Genomic DNA, 20,464 nt, shown 5'->3' with positions numbered 1-20,464 from the left:
GATACTGTTCCATGACCTCTTTTTTCCACCTCAACTAAATAACCCGAAAATCAACTCCTAACCCAGCATCCGCTCTCCTGTCTCGGCAACATCAGCGAAGCAACCTCACCAGCCAACCACGCCTAGCGCTCCCATTCAACGCAGCACCGCCATTATCAGGCCGCATCCGCATCGCTGCTCAACATTCTCAACTCTATCCATAACATCACGCTCGCCTACTTCCTTCAATAAGACTCTCACTTGCTTTCCCCCCCATTCACATTGATCCTCCATAACCTTCCATTTGTGGCGGTATACAACAAACTATGTGGTGGATAGAGAGAGAGAGAGAGAGAAAAAAAAACGGCTTCTAAAGAAATAAACAAAAAACAACTGAGAGAGAAGAAACGACGAAGGCATACATCTTTGTCATGATCGATGTAATGTTTATGTATCCTATCATATCTCGACTGTCTTCTACGTCTACACCGTTTTATTTGCTTTCGTCCTGGCTTTTTTTTTTTTTTTTCCCCTTTCGCCCAGTCGACTTTTTGGGACGCACACGACGTTTGTTCACGCACCTCCTCTCTCCTTGACGAATGAGATCTCACGTGAGCTGTCGTTCCGTTTCCCGTTTGACTGATGACGTAACGCTAACATGTTTGTTCGTGTGCTTGTCACGGAACCGCTGCATTTAGATGGAATGGACAACGTCGGAACGATATTGCCGCGTGTGAAATGGTTCACGTGTGAGATGTGCCGCGCTTCGAGATGGTTTGTAATTCCTGTTGGTCTTTCGTGTCTCGGATGAGAATGGCGGGTCTTTCTGTGGCGTGGGATGGGCACGCGTGGGCGTGGCGGGGAAATATTGGGTTTGGATCCGCACATGTAACAGCAGGTGGTGAAGAAGCGGGAGAGAGTTTCGTCGCTTGTTCTCGCTGATTGGTAGACAGTTTCGACGACGTGCGACCGCAGGCACTGCAACGGCTTTCGTGAGGAGTGAATATATTTGCGAAACGTTGAAAGGCTGATTTCTCGTTCAGAGAATGGAGTATAATTAGAGTTGAAGGTGGAACGACACTGAACTCGGAAAATATCATGGACTGTGCTGCTGCTTCTTAGGCAGAATCCCCTTAGATGATGCGTGTGTTAATTAAATTTAATTAAATTTGTAATGACTCCGTTTGATGATACCAATGCTGATGATGTTGATAGGAACAAGAAAGCAACGGGAACGCAATAGTGACATAAGTCGCGATGGGTTAGGACAGGCTACCCCAATTCCCCTACACTCCATTTGCTAATAGGAATTAAATTAGGATAAGACAAATTACAAGAAGTAAGAGGAAAGTAGTACAGAGGAGGTACGTGTAACTTCCCGAATTCGGTAAGGTTCCTTATCGAAAACGCCCACTCTCGCCGTAGCCCATTCATGATGCAGGAACCGAAATCAATCATCCTGACACGCGCACCTTCCATGCTTCTTTCGTACCTGTAATATCTATTAAAATACCTTGCATATTAATCAACGTTCCTCTTTTTTAGTTTTTTTTTTTCTTTTTCTGTTTCACACGCTTCACTAGTTTCAGACACTAGCACGGCATATTTATCTTACGTTCACGAAAAATAATGGATGTTTCATTATTAGGTCCACTGAGAAATAATTTCGAAACCAAGTAAATAAAAGAAAAAAAGGAACACGAGAATGTGCTCGTGAGAGCACAATTTATCGAACACGAGCAGCCTCCCATTTGGGGTGTCCTCATTCATTCCCGTCTTACACTTACGCACTTCTGTCTAATCTCGGCCCCTTTTATTCGAGCCTGCCGTACTAGCGGACGAATACTGAGAAGCAGCGTTCGAAATCACATCTCGCTGCGCACCACAATTAAAACTTGCCCATTTCCGCATACACACACACACACACACTCAGCGCCCCCCCCCCCCCTCCTCCCCCATTTCTCCGAAACGCCGATCCTAAATTAAATGGTCTCTAACAAATGATACTTGCCTAGCGCAGGAACCTCCGCAGTCTCGCATGTATATTAGACGTGAGCGATACACATAAGAGAGAAAAAAAAAAAAAAAAAAAGGCGCGAGAGAAATTTACTCGCGAGCGAAATTTTTAACGAAATAATGTTCCTAACGAAGGACAGCTGCGCTTTGAGACTCCTCCCCCTCCTCCTCCTCTCTTGCTTTGTTCGCTCGGATGAAAAGTCATACCGGAACATTAATCACGGATCTCGAACACTTAGCATTTTGAAACGCAAAATGAATGCAGAGTGCTTCGAGTGAGTTTTCGACTGTGTTGGAGCCTTCTTGACCGTGTGTATATGTTTGCACAAGTTGGAGTGAATTCGTTGCGAATGATCCGCCTGCCTCCAGGGGGTGCAGCTGTGGGTGGAACGCGTGCGTCGATGCTTTATTTATTTCGTTTAAGCTGGTTTTGACACGTGTGAGTCTATGTGCGGTTCGTTTGAAGTAACTAGATGCGAACGATGAGTGCCGCGGAGGATGGGATGGGGGTGTGATTTGATTTGGGGCGGAAGGGAGCTTCGTTAAGGCGCATAGGTTGATTGTAGCGTGTGAGAATGTGATTGTGTCGACTTGAGATCGTTGAGGCGTTCAAGTACCCTTGTAGAATTTGTGGCGAAGTATATGGTAGAAATGTGATGCGCGATAAAAAACGGAGTATGCGGAAGAGAAATGGTGTTGCGAGAATGATTGCGAGACGTTGTAAAGAAAGGCGGAGTAGCCAGTTCTGACTGGGTCGGGACTAACCTCTCCATATTTTTCTTTCTTTTCCAATCCAATCCAATCCAAAGGCGGATCACACGTGAACTGTCCTACAGTGTTGCCTTTGGTGTCAAGTTTTGTGGTGATGTTTTCATCTATTCAAAATTTCAAAGTGTTCTTTGATTTGTGTAGTTTCCCTTTCTTCTTTTCTGAATAACGCGTCCTGGAGTAGCCAGTCCCTAGAGGCTCGGGACTAACATCTCTTTTTTTTTTCTTTTACAAATCAAATCAAATCAAGGGCGGATCATCATTACATTGTCGTACACGTATTTTGACGACTATACTAGAACCATTCTTAGTTAGCGTAGAACAGCTAACCAATACAGGGTACCGGGAAAAATAGCCGAAGCTCTTTGGCTGCACGTAGTGTATGTGTTTGTGAGTGCTCAAACGTCGCCATACCAGCACTGGACAGCTGTTTAGGCCTTTTTAGGCCTCTTCAGCAGTGCGCAGGCAGGCGACGTTTGAGCGAGTGGCCTCAGAAGGACACGATCACTTACCACATTACAAGGGTGTCTTTGTTCGTTTTTGAAGATTCTTTTTCCTTCTCTTTTTCTTTTTTTTTCGAGAACTGTAAGCGACTAGCATAGATGCCGTTTTTGCAGTTGAGTTATGCGGCTAGGCGAAGAAATCGCGCATTTTGGGATCCCGTATCAGGATCTAAGACACGTCCTAACGAGGGCTTTCAACAACAGATCACAGAACTTCTGAGGTACACAAAACAATAACACGCTACATCTTATTCAACACCAGATGGGAAACCTGGCACATCGCCCATCAAGTAGGCTACCTCGTTGGGACATACCATTACTGAACCCACGGATTCTTACTCCGCGGGGAGGAACCACCCCATGCACAAAATGTGGAGAGCAACTTCTCCACCATGCATATTATCATTACATGTCCATGTCGTGAAGGTCATCGTCAACGTTATGTATCTGCGTTTTATGCTGTATTTTATAAGCAGTTTTTGCCTCTTTACCCAATCTTTTTTCTGGGCGATAAGCCCCTCGTGCCCTGTTCCACATGCAATGGGGTAGGGTACCGCACCACCGCGGTGAAACACCCCCATCTCATCGTCATCATCTATTGTTGTTGTTGTTGTTGTTGTGCCCTTCGAACGTGTCTCCAACTTTTTAAAAGACGCTGGCTATCTTAACGATTTGTGGCGTTCTAGCTTTTTTTAACGATTTTCACTATAACGGACTTTTAACTCAGTCCACACACCTTTAACAGATACAGGGTGTTCCACGAGATGATGTCTTCGTAAAAATAGGTTTTACTTCAGAAAAATTGTGAATCTACTTGGAATGCGCTTATACAGACATTTGCCACAGATTGAGGTCGTTTGCATTCGTGTAACGCATTAATTAAGCTAGTTTGCATAATTAAACTCGAAAAGTTGCCGCGCAAGGGCAGCATTTTTTTCATCCTGAGTTCGGAAGCTTATGGTCGTGACACATTACTCCAATCAAAATCACGTGTTTTTGCCACAACGAATTTCTACAAAAATTTGACAGCCCAAAATCAGTCGCTGGGCGAAGCATGCCCCGTAAAATTTGCGTTTGCGCAACTCTTGGCTCCGCATTTATCGAGGTCAAGGGGAGAGGAGCGAAGACAGCTTTATTCCGAAAGAGGGCCCTGTCGCACAGCCCGTCATTATCATTGGCTGGCGGGCGATAACAGACACGTTGATAGAGGCGAAAGGTGTGACTGTGGCGTGTTTTTTCTTTTTTTTTGCACAGCAGGGAAAGTATTTGGACGGGCCCAACAGTTCCGCAAACGTAATATCAGCGAGCGACTGATTTTCGGCTGTCAAGTTTTTGTCCAAACCTTCTGGGGAAAACCCCGTGATTTTGATTGGAATTGTGTGTTATGACCAGAGGCATCCGCATTCAGGAATAAAAATGCTGCCTTTGCTTGGCAATTTTTTTTAAGTTTTATTATGCAAATTAGCTTAATTAATGACACGAATGCAAACGACCTCGACCTGTGGCAAAAGACTGTATGAGTGTATTCCAAGTAGTTTTATAATTTTCGGAGTAAAACCTACTTTTTGTAATTTAATGACATCCTCTCGCGGAACACCCTATATGCGCCTTCGTTATTATTTCACTTTTTAGCTCCGTCAGTCACACATCAACCACAGTGTGGCGCATTATCGCCAGAGTTCCCCTTGCGCCAAAAAGTCCGAAACATCATCATCATCATCGAAGAGAGCATGTAGCTACTAGGTGACTAATTACCTAAAATTCATTTGTTAACTCTTTCATTAGGGGTTTTTGGGAAAAAATGAGGCAGCGAAATGGGAGACAATACTGGTTGAAAGCATTCTTTTTTATTTTTTTATTTTTTATTTATTTATTTATTTTTTTGCATCCTGAGACAAGTACGCGCGTTGAAATTTTAATCGCCGAATTTTGCTATGCAAATTAGCCAAAGACTCATCAGCGCTTGACCTTCGCTGACGGAGGCTTATGTGGGCCGCAAAGCGGTTGATCTGTCCAGCAGATCAGCACATACTCCAATCATGTTCATCCATCCCTCGAAAACACGTGGCCCTCTGGCGTGGAATGAGCGGTGTCCTCGCTGTGCTCCAGGTATGCGTGGTTTCGGCTTTTTTGCATAACAAAATTCGGCGATTTGGTTGAAAGCCCCTAATTATAGAGCTAATTAATGAATTTTAGGTAATTGGTCATACAATAGTTGCAAACTCTCAGAGAGAGTGTCCGCCTGCCGCATAACCCACCTGAAAAAAAAAAAAATAAAACAGTATATATGCTGCGGTCATAGCTTTTTTTATGAACTTAGGTGGTGAAAAACGGATTTCATGACTCGCAAACCGCCGCTGGTAGCCCCAGTTGCTTCGTGGCGTTAACACGGATTTTTTTTTTTTTTATGACTCGCAAACGTTGCTCTACTTTCATCTTGCTACTTACATTTACTTCAGTTTATTTAAAGCCAACAAGAACAGCTGCGCGCTACTCGGTTATTCCTATAACTTTCTAGATTCCAAGGCCCGCACAAAATGAAATGCACCTTCTGAGTCATACGCCATTCACCATGCAAAAGGCCAAACTTCATTTCTTTCACATCAATCGCGCAGTCCCTAAACTGCTCCGAGTTGCGTGCCAGTAAACCTTTCCATATTCCGCGCCGCCGCTCGTACATTACGACAGCCTTTTTTTCGAAAGCTGCGGAAGAAAGTATTTGCTAGAAAATTACGATATTCACGAAAAACAAATAGCGTCGCGCGCACTCATAGCGCTGGAGCGGAGAGCCCGACAGAAGGTTATAGATGGCATCAGGCCTATAGTATATTTCATAAACGTTGCTCATAGATGGCGAGCGACCTGCGATGGCAGTTTGTCTCCTGTGCCGAACTCGCTGTATGAATGCTGCAAAATATAAACGATATTTATACAGCCAAATGATGTTGTTCCGTGCACATTACTCTGATGTGGCGCGTACCGTTTGATGGATGTTTTGAGCCCACGCAACGAGACGGGTCGTCATCTTGCACACAGAGTGGAATTGGCGTAAAATATTCATAGTTTTCGGATGCTCCCGTAGTCCGTCGGGGAACGTTAGCAATATGCGGGATGCAGGGCGAGATGGTGGGCCGGAAAGCTTGACGGCGCCTAACCTGCTTTAGCTACGGGGCAAAGCAAACTGTCCACGTTCTTCATTTTCTTACGGGATAAAAATGTATGATGTCTGAAACGTTATGGTGGCTGAGTGTACGTAAATTACTCATGTCTTTGCTCATCGCCGTTTTTTTTTAGCGTCTTAGATGTCACGTATCATAAATCTGGTCTCCGTTATGACTCATATGACATGCATGTGCGCTTCAAATTTAGCACACTCGAGGCTTCGTTTTTTTTTTGTTTGTTTTTCCGCACGCACTACCTTGGCTAGAAGATCAATTTTTCACACACTCTACGGTGCTGCCATAAAATTCGTCCCAGTTGAAGAATGATTGTTGAACTTTCTGAGGGAAGTTTTCGAAACGAACAACAGTGATCTTGTCCCCGAGAGCCGAATAACGAAGGACAGACACCAAAAATAGCGTTTCCTTCCGGGACTTGCCTGACTTTCTGGTTGACGCTCGGAACGATGCGTGCTTTACATGTCGCCGCTCTCATCACGCAACCAGCTCCGATGCATGTTTCGGAATAAATTGTTGGTTTGGTTTCAAAAAGAATAAGAATATGGAGGGTTTGGCCCAATTCTAAGTTGGGCAGGCTACTCCAGTATACGCTTACCTGGAGCACATCGACGAACTATTTCGTAGCAGACGACAGGGCCGATCGTGTCGTCTGCTATGTTTGTAGATTTCGTAGCAGACGACAGGGGTCATGACAGGGGCGATCGTGTCGTCTGCTATGTTCGTAGATTTCGTAGCAGACGACATGGGCGATCGTGTCGTCTGCTATGTTCGTTGTACGCCACTCCCGATATTTTCCCCAGCTTCCAACCTATAGCTTGCAACTTGGTGCGTAATTCCCCCCAATTAATTACTCAGGAACTCAACGCAAGTACCGAAACGTTTCGGTTGTATTAAATATAACGTGTAGTATGTTCGTTTTGTTGTATTTGCTATGTAAACGGATGCGTTTGTCAGAAATTGCTCCGGGGTACTTCTGTGAAGTGGGGACGAGAGCTGTGTGAGACCCGCAGCCCTGATGTGAGAATCTGTGACCGGAAGTAGCCAGAATCCGTTTTGGTGTGCAGTTTTTTCCTTTTTGTGTGTGTGTGTACCGTAATCGGAGTCGACTCAGACGAGGCCGAAATAGGATGAGAAAATTACGGTAGGCGATCTTTCTTTCCACTCTTTCCCGATTCCGTGCATGTTCTCGTGCAGTATTTCTTGTTGGTTCAGATGCTGATATACAATTGCCTGGTATACAAACTTTTGTTGTGCACAGTAAATTTTTCTACACCTTTTGTCGTGCGAGAGGGACGTTGTTGTAGATAAGCAGCATTCTGATTCCGCAGGTTCAACTGAAAGGTGTGATAGCAGTTTTGAAAACGATGTTTGCAAATACACGTCTGAAACTGTGTCGTAAATGAGACACACCTCTCCGAAGTGGCTTTTTCTATAGAATCTGCTCTCTGAAATTATGTTTTTTGTAGAATACACGATTTAGAAGGACGTTTTACGAAACACCCTCCTGCGTGGCGTGAAACTTACACTGCTAAAGTTATTCAGACCAGAAAAGTGTAAAAAAAAAAAAAAAAAGAGTCTACTTGCTTATAGGCCTGGAAAAGAGGGCTCGAACGCCGTCAAGTAAAGTCTTTTTTTTTTTTTTTTCACTTTGTACACCCCCCAGTTCAGAAATCGAAAAATTACTTTTTTTACTAAGAAGGAAGAAAATTCTGTAACACCGCTTCGATGAGGAATAAATCAAAGAAAAATAGTTGCACTAATGTGGGACCCGCCATTTAATACGGCGACTTTTCCGGACGTCGGGAGTCATTCCTGCCGTGTTCTTCTTGCCACCCCTAACACCGCATGACAGAGTAATTCACGCAAGTGCTTCATCTTCCTTTCCCTCCGACGGTCGCCTCGGAGGGCTCTTCTGGAGCCATCATCGCAGCCTCCCGTAATGAACAGTCGTTTACTTAATGAGCCGGCCGCTTTTTCCCGGTCACAGTTTCGCAGCACCCCTGTCGCGAATCCTCTTCAAGATCGTTATGACGCAACTTATTTTCAGAAGCTCGGGCGAATGTTTCGCGGAGGCGACCGGCAGCCATGTCGTAGAAATAATATGGCACCGCGTCCACGGATAGCAATTTCCATTCGAGGTGTTTCCAGGCCCCGTTTTAATTGGGAGGCGAATAAAATAAGAGGCTAAGCACCTATTACCGTAAAACTGGCAAAGTTAGAGGTTGTTAGGTGTAGGTCTAGGGGAAATGAGCAGAGGGGGCGATTATTCTGTTTAATGAGGAAACGATGTCTTCGCGACAACGAGATTGGACTATCTTTCGACGCGTACTGTGAGCCCCATGCTCCCCATAAGCTATTACGGTGTCGAAAATGACAGCCAGCCCTACGGGCGAAAACTACTTGTCCTAATCACAGACGGATATGCCTCAATGATGAGCCGAGGAGATAACCGATAATGATGGGATAACCGAGAAACAGCTTAATAAGAAATCGCTTTAAACACTTCGGGAAGCACAGGCAAACACAAATGAGCGTTAGCGTTCATCGGCGTTCAAAATTATATTTCAGGGCACTAAGGCTCGCACTCTACCGCTCCCGTGTGTGGGTGGGAGGGTAAACACGCGTCCTTTCTATTGGGAGAGGGGTGTATTACTCCGTGCCCAATCACCAGAGCACCTTAATCTTAGTACCGCGTGTACTGTCCATCGCAAGTTTTCCGCGAACATCTTCACACAAGGAGCAGGAGGGAACGGCTCTTCAATCGAATCACCCTCCGAAAACCTGTTTCTGCATTTCGCTCTACGTTAAGAACGCAATAAGTTTGTTCACCAACACGCTAATATGAGTGACAGCGTGGAAGTATAACACGTCGTTCCACAACACGCCCGCATAATTCTGTGTTCCACTAATCGTCTCCAATTTCGTCCGCACCACGCAATATCCCAGCGCTATTGCAAACCTAATGCACCTGGCCTCCTTCGAACTCATCTCCTTAATCTCAGCCGTCAATTTCGGGTTGTGAATCCTGGCACTCCATAAACTGCTGCCCGTACAGTATTGCACCGTTCCTCCAATTGCGTCGCCTCAGCCCTTTCTCCCGGAATGAAGTTATGCAAATTGGCTTCGTTTCTCTCGAGTCAATGGCACATATAAGCCAGACGTTTTACGGATCTAACTGCTCCCTGGCTTTGCGGATGCGTGCCTAGCAGAGGACGCCTAATTTCCTCCCTTAATAGTCCCTGGGGGCGTGTTCGTGCTCGCGTTTCTGAAAGCAACATAATTCTACCGGCGAAATAGTTCGGTTCAGGGAGCGTGTTCTCGCTGGTTTCCTGTTTGTGTTGTGTGAGAATTTGCACGACAGGGAGCACGAAGGTTTTTTCAGAGAGTTCGCCCATCGTCCTTCACTATGCAATGTCGGGACCGTAACATTTGAAAGCGGTTGTAGCCTTGCATGAGCCATTTCGTCCTGGCATCCGCTGGACTTGTACAAATAGTTCAACTTTGTTCGTTGCGCTCCCTGCTCGTGTTTGTTCATCCCCTATACCGGTTGTTTCACCTAAAGTGAGAAAAAAAATTCTAACTGGCGACGTAAAGGCCGAAGGATTGTGGGACTTTCACCAACTATCACCAATTGTGGGTCTTTCACTTGTGCATCAACACCGAGGCCCTTGTGGCTGTTCTTTGGGCACGAATGAATCAACAAATCAAATAAATCAATTCTTCTTCTGGAAACTTTTGCCTCCATTGAGGAAGGCTTTGGACAATTTTTAATTCCGGAAAATTTATTTTTGTGAGTTGAACTTTGAGAATTGCCAAGCGAACCTCACTTGCTTTATTCTTTTTTTACAGAAATATGAAGTCCTCCACGGATAGCGGCAGACCCAACAACTATGCACAGTATCGCAACAGAAATAGTCGAAAAAAACAAAAAGTCAAAATTACGGTTTAGCCCAGCTTGCTTGATTTTCGCAATTAATTGCGCGTGCGAAATGTGCATCTAGAGGTGGAAGTGCCCCCGCCTTCGTTTGTTTTGCCTTCTTTGTGATAAGACGGTTGTTTTGTTTTCTTTGTGATAAGACGGTTTGTCACCAGCATCAAGGTCAAAGCGGGGGAAAGAAAGGTAAAACAAGAGGCGAGAACACTTCCTCCTCTCCCCGCATCTTCCGTGCGCTCTTCTTTGCGACAATCAAGCAAGCAGGGCTAAAGCGGAACTTTTACTAATTTTTTTCGACAATTTCTGTTGCGATACTGTGCATAGGTTTTGTTGGGTCTGTGGTTATCCGTGAATGACTTCATATTTCTGTAAAAAAAAAAAAAAAAAAGTGAGGTTCGCTTGGCAGTTTTCAAAGTTCAATTGACAAAAATAAATTTCCCGCAATTGAAAATTGCCCAAAGCCTTCCTAAATGGCGGCAAAAAGTTTCCAGAAGGTAATTGCCGGAAGTCCCACACTCCTCCGGCAACTATGTCGCCAGTTAGAAGTTTTTATCACTTCAGGTGAAACCTACCAGTTTGCATGTACTTGTATATGTTTAATCGGGCTAACGGTGCCTATACAGGAATAGCTACATGAATAGCTACTGTTATAGCAGCGCTACAAGATGCTAGTTATGTTACTGACTAGTTACTGCGTCACGTTGATTACGTCTTTGAATGGGATAGAGTGCAATTGAAGGAAACATAAAATGGAGATTATATATGACTCCACAAATGGAACCGGATACTCCAGTGCATTTGTACCGCCAGAATGCAGTTAATATCACATACCACCAGGGGTTGGTGGGGATGATCATGTGATTGCGGCGTAATGAGTGTAGAATTTAAGAAATTCTCAGTAAGATAAGTATGGCAGTCCGTCGGTGTGCTATACGGTCCAAAGATTTTAGCTGATACCACACATCAAAACCGTTTGTCCGTTTCGATGTCGCGGGAAATATTTAACTGATTACGTCTTCTCTGTATGATGCGCTGGTACAAAAGCAATTAATTCGCGTCATCAACCAACAAAGCTCGCGCTCGTATAAGGAGCATGTCTTGCACAGTTGTATGAGCTTCACACAATTCAAATATATGCAATTACAAGAAATTAAATTGTAATTCATTGCTATGCAATTCAAATTAGTCTGTCGACGAACTTTTATTCACAACTAAGAACCCAACACTACAGGGACGACTAGAAGAACGCGCACGTCCCTAGTCTCAGGTATTTTGTTATAGATGTTTGTCACCAGCTCGCTTGCCTTTCGACCATTCTTTCAGAAGTCTTGTCGTCGTTCGGCGTCTCTTCTGGTACGCTTAGGTTTATTGTGTATGTAACGTATCTCGAGCGCAAATGAAATGCATGTCTTTGTTCCTCATCACAATAGACCTCTACCTGTTTGGAAACAAATGACGTCATAATGTTCGACAGCGCCACGAGTTTGGTAGAGTTGAACTACGTTCAACGCTAGTGGCGAACAACGTCGTGCCCGAAAGCCACGGTCTTGAGGGGACTACGATGGTCTCTGAAAAGGACGCGACCTTCGGTCCTACTTTTCTTTCAATAGGAGGCAGCGAACAATTGCCCATTGGCGGAACCCAGCTCTCCCCTCCCGATCTGTTTTGGTTTCGGTGTGTCTGCCAACGTCATGATGACGTTTCTCGGGTAGAGGTTTATTGGTTTGAAAGCCCATGTACTTCCAGCCCATGTGCAGAAGTATTAGCTCCTAGGGTCAGAACAATGAAAGGCAAATGGCAAAGGCAATTTTTCTTCATCAACATCAGGACATCAGGCAAATGAGATAGCGCTCCGATCTCGTCGCACAAAATTACGTCTCTTTCATTCGCTTACAGATTGCGTCCTTTTGAAGCTTTTAATGTCAATTTCGAGTCAAGGAAGCGTGGGACGTAATGAAGGGAATTATGCAGCGATAGTGCTCTCGAGTTCGTCTTGTGTAATCACTGTGTGTTGCTTAACCACGTCTGCTCTTTTGTACCTATTTTTCAGAAAAATATACGGTCTACCCGAGCGGAGAACTGTACATTCATGAGGTGGACGACAGGGACGCGGAGAGATCATACCGGTGCCAAGTGTTGGACCACAGCACGAATTCGACGAGGTCCAGCAACAGAGCAGCCAAGATTATCCTTCAAGGTAAACACATATGCTGGATCATTGCGATGGTTCGGACGTACGTATACCACATGCACAGCGTTGTGGTGAATGGACCTTCATGGCGGTCTGTGCCATAGTCGCTTTCTTGGTTTCGACTGTCATGGTCGCAGCCCACTTTGTCGGGGACGATGCATCTTCGATGTCAAATGCGTACTTCTAGATAAACCGGGAAATTATGAAACGGCGTGAACATGACATTCAACTTCTGTTTTAGACACATACTTTGTGACACCCAATTACGGGTAAAATGTAACGCAAATGCGTTACCCATATTCTCAGGGGAAAAAAGAGTAATTGTAGCATTTTTTGGGGGGGACTAGATGCATTGTTACAGCCATTAGTCCTTTTCTGGACTAGATATATACAAGTGTTTATTTGAAGTTAAAAGACTATTTGCAGTACTGTAGAGTAGATTTCGGGACAGGGAATCAAAAATGGGGACTTATCGGTATCTAAGGAACTAGATGCATATGTAGTTACTCCCAATTTACTCATTTTTTATTTTTTCTCACAGTGAAGGTGTGATATTATATTAATTGATTAATATTGACGAGCGTACATGATGAGTGTGCAAGACCCCCGTTGAGTGCACAAGGTGCCTTCCTGTCGTTTTCTACGTACGCATTTTGTTATTACGACACCCCCTTTGCCACATCTGACGCCACGTTTTAAGTGTACGTCCATATTTTGACGTCACCGAACGCGGACGGTAAGCGCGCACCGCTTGAGGCTGAACGAAAATCACCGTCTGTGTGTTGTCCCCGGGTTTTCCCGAAGACTTTTTCAGACGAATGTCGGCACAGTTCCCCCGGAAGTCGGCCCAGGACGCATACTAACCCCCCCCCTGTCCCCCACTCCTTCCTGCTGTCCTCTCTCCATCTGTCCATGTCTGTACGCCGCTCATAGCCATAGTTGCTTCGCGGCGCAAACACGGAATAAAAGAAAAAAAAACGAAGAAAGAAGCTGAACGAAAACGACACTCTTTTTGCATTTGATATGTGCTTTCACGGCTAATTTACCGCTTCCGCCTTCAGCTCGTGCGTTCCCAAAATTAGCGGCACTCCCTCTCTCCGCGTGGCTAAATTACGATCACTAACTAGCACCTTAACTAATCACTAAGGGGAAAACTGTGGGCTCCTACCCTTCGCTTCCTTCCCGCGCTCTGTTCTACCTCTAATCGCCCACCGCTAATCAGCCACGCGCTTATGAGCCATAAGACTTGCGTAAACAGTCCACCGCCCGCGCCTTCACTGCAAACATCTCTAACTTCCATAATCGGCGGTGAGCCCACGGCACGCAACGTCGATAACACTTACCACACTATTAGCCACGCGCACGAGTACACGGAAACCGTATCGAACGCGCGTAGTACTGTTTCCGACGGCCGCTTCCCGACTCACAAAAGTTTCGCCCGCATTCCATACTTATCGGTATCCTCCTGACCGACCTGATCTCTCTGATGTCTGCATTCTGTATACTGGCGCATTATCGAATCATCGATCGAGATAAAATGGCTTTGTAACGAGGCTCGAATTTCAGCCTCTCACTAATTAATTTTGTGACCCCTCAGCCCTCTCTTATCTACGAGTTTTCAATCGTATTATCTTGCATGAGGCTGCACAGGCTTTGAACACATGGTAAATTAATGACGAGGGTTTTTTTTTTTTTTTATCAGACGCCGGTGGATCAAGGAGACGGATAATTACGAGCTTCCAAAGCGTAGTTTTGATCAGCCGGTGTCGGCTTCTAATAGTGATTATGGAATTATACTGAGTGCGGTATCGTGGGTGAGCGTGCTCCACGCAAATTGCTTTTGCTTGCTCTTCGTTAGAGCTCGGCTTTAATGAATTTGTGAAAGCATTTAATGTTTAACCAACAGGAAACATTTTTGCGAGGGAGTCTTTGGCTTTATTCGAGGAAGAGATTCAAGAGAGCAGCCTGGCAGGCTACGAACTTTCTCTTGATCCGATAACTCGAAAAACTTTGCGCCGTGTACTATGCAATGTCAAAACTTCAGCGACAGAAAAGAAAGAAAGAAAAGAAGTATGTGTGCTGGAACTTTTTGGATGATCATCAGGTGTTACTTTTCCTCATACAGCATATAATGAGCTCCAGTAAAGTTTGGAGACAGCCGAGAAGTAATTTAAAGACATGCGTGTATTCATAATGCGATAGTGTGCTTAAAGCCATTGCTGTGTTAACGCTTCAGATGCACAACGTCAAACAACTTTCCATACGCAGAAAATATTGCATTGGGCGCGTTAAGTGGAGACTCCAGAGTCAAAGGAGTCATGACTCTATCCGCTAAATGGCCAAGCACGCTTCCGGTGCGCATGACTCCGTCTCAGAAACGTTGTAATGGAGTGAAAAGGACGGGGACGAAAGTGTAGTGACGTAATTCCGCCAGCTCACATGTGCTTTGGCGTTTATGGCGTTTTGGCGCGTGGATGGCGTGAATCGTGGTGTGGATGCCTGCCCTGCGCTGTACTAAGACACCTCCACCTCGAATGGCTTGCACAAACGATGCATCGACTCAGCCTTGCGCAGAATCAATTTATTAAACGCTCCTCTTTTAAAAATCGCCCGCCTGCAGTGTCTGGTGTCTGCCAAGCCAAGTACCACGAAGCGGAAATAGACTGTGTGAGCGGAAGCCGATAGGGGGTGTGTGGCTAGCAGGCGAGGATTTGGAGCGTGAAGCAGGGACTCCGTGCGGGGTGAGACGGTCACCCCCTTTGGAGTGCACGAGTCGCTACTTAACGCGCCCATCGTTGCAAATATTTCACTGCATACTACGCATTAAACGTTAGCTGTACAAGCATCGGTATCATCATCGCCTTTGCCCGCGTGCATCGTTCTTCGTGTTTGCTATTCCAGCGACGAATCCCCGCTCCTTCAGTCTCAATCGTGTGAGTGCCCATGCCCAAGAAGACACGGAAATCGTCCAAGAAACGCGGAAGGCATGGCCCGCGTGTTGAGACTTCCGATCCGAGGGATCCACAAGAGTTGGGTGAAATGCCTATTGATGACAAGGAATCGCAAGATCCCGGAAGACAGGAGCAGTTATCCGACCAGAGCCCGCCGAGCCCAGATACTAACGCTGAAAAGAAGGCGCGCAAGAAGAAAAAGTCCCACAAGAAGGGAAGGAGCAAGAAGAAAAGTCGCAGAAGCAAAGCCGTTCCGAAACTCCAGCATCCTTCCGAAGGTGTTAAAGAACAGGACCCTGCTCCAGAAGCTGAGGTACGAGCTGAGATACGTGAACTCGATAATGATTTGCGAACTCTGCATGAACTTGAAGAACTAGCGTCGACAAAAGACTTACAGGCTGAAGCGCAAAACAAGAGAAGCCGGTTTATGGAGGAAGCTGCCTTCGAACGTTCAGCTGTCAACGCTGTCGACGAAAACGGTGGACTTACCAAGATGCCAGATAAGGGACAGCGGATTGTCTTGACATCTGGTACCAGTAGCGAACGTGGTCTCTCTTCTCGAGAAGATATGGGGCATATTTTCCCCCAGAATCCATGGGGGATGCCAGCTGGTAGCAGTTGGGATGCTGGCGAGGTAAAGATCTCTGTACAATACCAGCAGTCATCCACGGAGAACGCAGACTTCGCAGAGGAATACCAGAAACCATCGGACTTAACGCTCGTACGGAGTTCGAATTGTGACCTGTTAGGTCTAGCCGGGATTGCACAAATGTCACAGGCCAGTTCTTGGGAAGGCCGCACTGCAGATAAGAGTTCTGTTCAGCGGTACAAGACGTCCATGAGGAAGCACGAAAGTGTTGGCGTGGATAGCAGGGATCCGGAGAACACAGTTTCTATGACGCCAGAAGTGAGCAGCACTCGCGGGCTACCAACCTCAGCTGACATGAGCCACATATTTCCTAGCCCTCCATGGGTAGTGCAACCGGAAGAGAGTATTAAACCGCAACCCGTCTCATCAACACATTATCCATTCGAGATGGACAGTACCATAACCAAGTCTGAAGAACGGCCGGTACTACTGAGAGGAATGGGTAAGTCGTTTTCGCAAAATTTCCATTCTATTACCCTTTCTCTTTCCCTGAGAAAGACACGATTTACCGCAGCGCTGGAGGGGATTTCCTCTTTACGGAGCGATTCGTGGGAAAATCACCGTCAGGGAATAGCCGCGAGGTTCTTAGGAACTTGGTTTAAGCAGCGTCCTGAAGAACAATTAGTGAGGGAGTGCAGATTGCTCACCGCTCCTGTCATCGTTTTTATTTCTCATTTGCGTATGGTGTTTGACTCTTTGTTGTCCCAATCGCTCGTACATCCACTAATGGTCTTCTGAGTCTGGTAACATTTTAGGCCGCGGGATACGTCGTATCCATAGCAAATGCGTCATTATGTTAGCTGGGATCACTCCGAGGAAAGCTGTTGTGAATCCCACTTTCATAATTTCCGTGCATCAGCCTTCCATCAATAGAGTGTAAAAACAGCATTTCACGGCGTAACACTCCTCTAATTAACTATCATTCGGAATTATATCGTTTTTTCACCCGACTCGTTGGAAATGTGAGGCATTCCCCTTTTTTGTGAAACTCTGCCCTTGTGTTAATGACCCCACAAAATCATAGGGCCTCACTTACTCTTCGAAGAAGTGATAACCGTGTCAGTCCGTGCGGTGTACCTTACCGTACCTACACCTACACCTACACCTACCGTACCTTAACCGTGTACGTAGAAGTTCTGCGTTTAGAGTGTATACTGCAGGTACAAATCCGTATACAGAATCTTCGCTTAACGGCGTGCGTGCCTATTTTCGCAGACGACATCGCTATGGAACGCAAGCAACCTCTTCGTCCGCGTGTCCTTCGATACCTGGCTCTGGCGTCGGTCTCCTGCCTAGCACTCGTCCTTCTCCTCATCCCTGTCTTCTTCAAAATTAGTTCCAGACAACCCAAGGCTTTTCGCAGTATGTGCACCGATGACGAATGTCACAGGTCGACGTCACACATCACCAGCTTCGCCAACAAATCCATCGACGCATGCGACAACTTCTACGAGCGCGTCTGCTATCGATGGACCAGACTGAACGCTAGCGTCGGCTTTGTGGAAGGCGCGGTCACGTCATTTTACGATCGCCTGACGAAGAAGGTGTTGACGACCGCGACGGCAAATCCAGACCGCGAAGGAACGCACGTGTTTCAGCGTCTCTTCCAGAGCTGCTCCCATTTTATGAAGACAACACACTCTGTCAGGGAGCTGATATCAAAGGTGACCCGTCACTTCATTGGTAAGCTCCCGAAGCCGAGTTCTTCGTGGGAAGCAGCGATGGCGTTCGCTGTCAACCTGACCATGCTTCACGGAATCGGAACCGCCTTCGAGATCGGTTGGGAGAGTGGAACATCCCGTAATTATTTCGTGTTGTCTCGCGGCAAGTCCGTCCTGGAAAAGTTTGGTGCGCCGACTTATAAGGCTCTCTACGTAGATTACGTGTCTGAAGCCGTGCACCAGCTTCTAGACAGCAGTTCGAAGGACGTCGTCAATGCGGTATTAAGTTTAGACGAAACTGTGACCAAAATAATATCGTCTCGGCCACATATTCGAGAGATATATGCCTCATTCCGGGTGGTTGAACGAATTTCCAAAAATTTGACAGCCTCTTTTTGGCTTCACGCAATCAACCAACATCTACCGCTGGCTAGCAAGGTTGCTCCGTCGGATATGATACTTACGACGGGATTCGACGCTCTCAAACAAGTTATGTCCGTTATTGAATCGTCGCCAACTACCATAGCAAATGTCTACATAAATATGCTGGTCGTCGCGGAGGTGCTCCGATTTGATTATCACGGCAATATATCGACGCAATCGAATGATTTCATGAAAGTCTGTCTTCGAGCAACGCAGAGGGTTCTCACGCAGACTTGGCCGACCGTCATCTCCACCGTTTCTGGTTACGGGAACCACGTCGTGTCGGATCAACTCGACGACCTCTTTCGTCAAGCGAAAACGGGGTTCCTCGAGGAACTCCGTTTTTCCAAGTGGATGGACCCCGAATCTCACATCGCGGTTCACCACAAGCTGCTAAGGTCTAAAGCTTACACCTTCTCCGAAAAAGACACTTTTCCAGAAGCTGTGGAGTACCTCAGCTTGGACCTGCGAGGAAGAGACTTTGTGTCGGGTTACTTGGCCGCGTTGGCTCACGAAGCTCGCGTTCTGCGACGCGCTACTCCGAGGTTAGAAGAATGCGTTTTCTTCAACGCCGTTCAGCTTGAGGGAACCGTTTACTTTGACGACCGCGATTACATTCTCGTCCTTCCCACACCCTATCTTGCCGCTCCACTGTTCGACTCCTTCGACGGAGAGCAGTTCCACAACTTCGCCACCGTCGGTACGATAAGCGCTGCGTTTCTGGCACGGGCTGTGAGTTCGCCGAAATCGTCGCATCCCCCTTCGGCGGAGAGTCTTCGAGCCTTGAAAGCAGGGACGGAGTGCTTCAGGAACCAATTCGAAAGCAGGTTCGTTAATTCGAAAGTTCCAGAGGATCTCGGTAACAGCGTCTTCGTCTGGACAGCAGCAGTTCGTGCGGCTTACGAAAAGTTGAAGAAGTACAGTGAGGAACACTTGTCTGCGAATGAAATGCAGACTTACTGGACACGGATTCAGCAACAGTTCTTTGAGGGATATTGTCTTTTGAGTTGCACAACAAGGGCAGGAAGTGACGTCTTGTCCCCTCTTCAGCGTTGTGTGATACCATTGCAGAATATGCAGGAGTTCGCTGTGGCCCATTCTTGCGTGAACGGTTCGAGGATGAACCCATCATTCAAATGTCCGCAATTGTAGGCTGATGCTGATTAGGGCGTATTGAGTATATGCCAATTACCTGTACGGAAAATATAGAAAATATTCTTTCAACGTCCCTCCCGTGTTCGCTTTTATACTTCGACGTTCTGTTGCATTCTTGCGGATCTCTCGATGGAGTTATGCTAACAAATGCCAGTCAGTAGTGCGGGATATTCACGACAGTGCGAAAAGCGTCTGTTGGCGTTGGATTTCACGCTGCAACGATTTATTTTGTGGGTATGTTCATGACGCAGTATATCAGTCCTACTGCCCTGTTATCATTGCATTGCTCAAAAAAATTAAATGTGCAGCAAACCATTGGCACTGGGGCGTGTCGGTGAATTTTTGCATCAAAGCATGAGGTAAGATATCGACTCCGCGAACGAAGCCAACCAGTGCCAACCCATTTTCCGTGACAACGCGACACTGCGCGCTGCAACCGCAGCGCCTTCAAGAAAAAGGAAAAAACACGCGTGTTAGTTGGGAAACCCCGCAGAAAGTAAGTACGATGAACAGAATGATTTGAGTAGCTGTTTTGTAGAGTTGGCTGGGACAAGTGTTTGTCGCTAATGTCAGATAAGTACTGTGGCGGATATTTTGATTGTGGTCATTTGCAAAGAGCTTCCCCACCAAACTGATGTTCGATAATCAGATACCCCTTCACTGTCCCCCACTCCTTCCTGGTGTCCTCTCTCCATCTGTCCACGTCTGTACGCCGCTCATAGCCACAGTTGCATCGCGGCGCTAACACGAAATTTAAAAAAAAAGTATGGTAATGTATGGCATATTGTTGTAAATGAGCAGAAGTCGCTGCTAGTCAGCTTTTATTGCTTCAGCATCCATCGCCAAAATAAAGTGTCGTTCTTGTTGATGTTGTTTACACTTGACTGCATAGTTGTTGAAAAAAAAAATTACAGCAGTGCACCGTGTGCCTGTGCTGTGTAACATGAAAAAACTTTAAACGTCAGCCCTTGGAATGTTTAGTGTGGAATTTGCAGAGGATATTCGATTTGGCAAGTCATTAAGGCAAACGCGCTTATTTGTGCGTTTGTGTGCAG

At 46.1% G+C, this 20,464-nt stretch overlaps 2 protein-coding genes across 4 annotated transcripts in view; both read left to right on the top strand.

The window, feature by feature from the left end:
* Positions 1-20,464, top strand: part of LOC135393818 (cell adhesion molecule Dscam1-like) — a 235,166-nt gene that overhangs the window by 185,551 nt on the left and 29,151 nt on the right. For all 3 annotated transcript variants that reach the window (XM_064624100.1, XM_064624099.1, XM_064624101.1), the window contains exon 4: positions 12,430-12,576. In XM_064624100.1, coding sequence (XP_064480170.1) covers positions 12,430-12,576 — 147 coding nt within the window. The remainder of the gene's footprint in view (positions 1-12,429; positions 12,577-20,464) is intronic.
* Positions 15,055-19,476, top strand: LOC135393819 (neprilysin-1-like). The gene is made up of 2 exons (XM_064624102.1): positions 15,055-16,612; positions 17,386-19,476. Exons 1-2 carry the CDS (start codon positions 15,514-15,516, stop codon positions 19,404-19,406), a joined length of 3,120 nt encoding a protein of 1,039 aa, XP_064480172.1. The 5' UTR covers positions 15,055-15,513; the 3' UTR covers positions 19,407-19,476.

Source organism: Ornithodoros turicata, chromosome 5 (assembly GCF_037126465.1).
Source record: "Ornithodoros turicata isolate Travis chromosome 5, ASM3712646v1, whole genome shotgun sequence".
Classification (NCBI taxonomy): domain Eukaryota; kingdom Metazoa; phylum Arthropoda; class Arachnida; order Ixodida; family Argasidae; genus Ornithodoros; species Ornithodoros turicata.
The sequence above is the reverse complement of the archived record's forward strand: the minus strand, read 5'-3'. Positions and strand labels throughout refer to the sequence as shown.

Bases quoted from the DNA above. Each gene is read 5' to 3' on its own strand.
- LOC135393819 (XM_064624102.1), top strand. From the start codon at position 15,514: ATGCCCAAGAAGACACGGAAATCGTCCAAGAAACGCGGAAGGCATGGC. The intron at 16,613-17,385 runs GTAAGTCGTTTT...CTATTTTCGCAG, and splicing joins GGTACTACTGAGAGGAATGG to ACGACATCGCTATGGAACGC.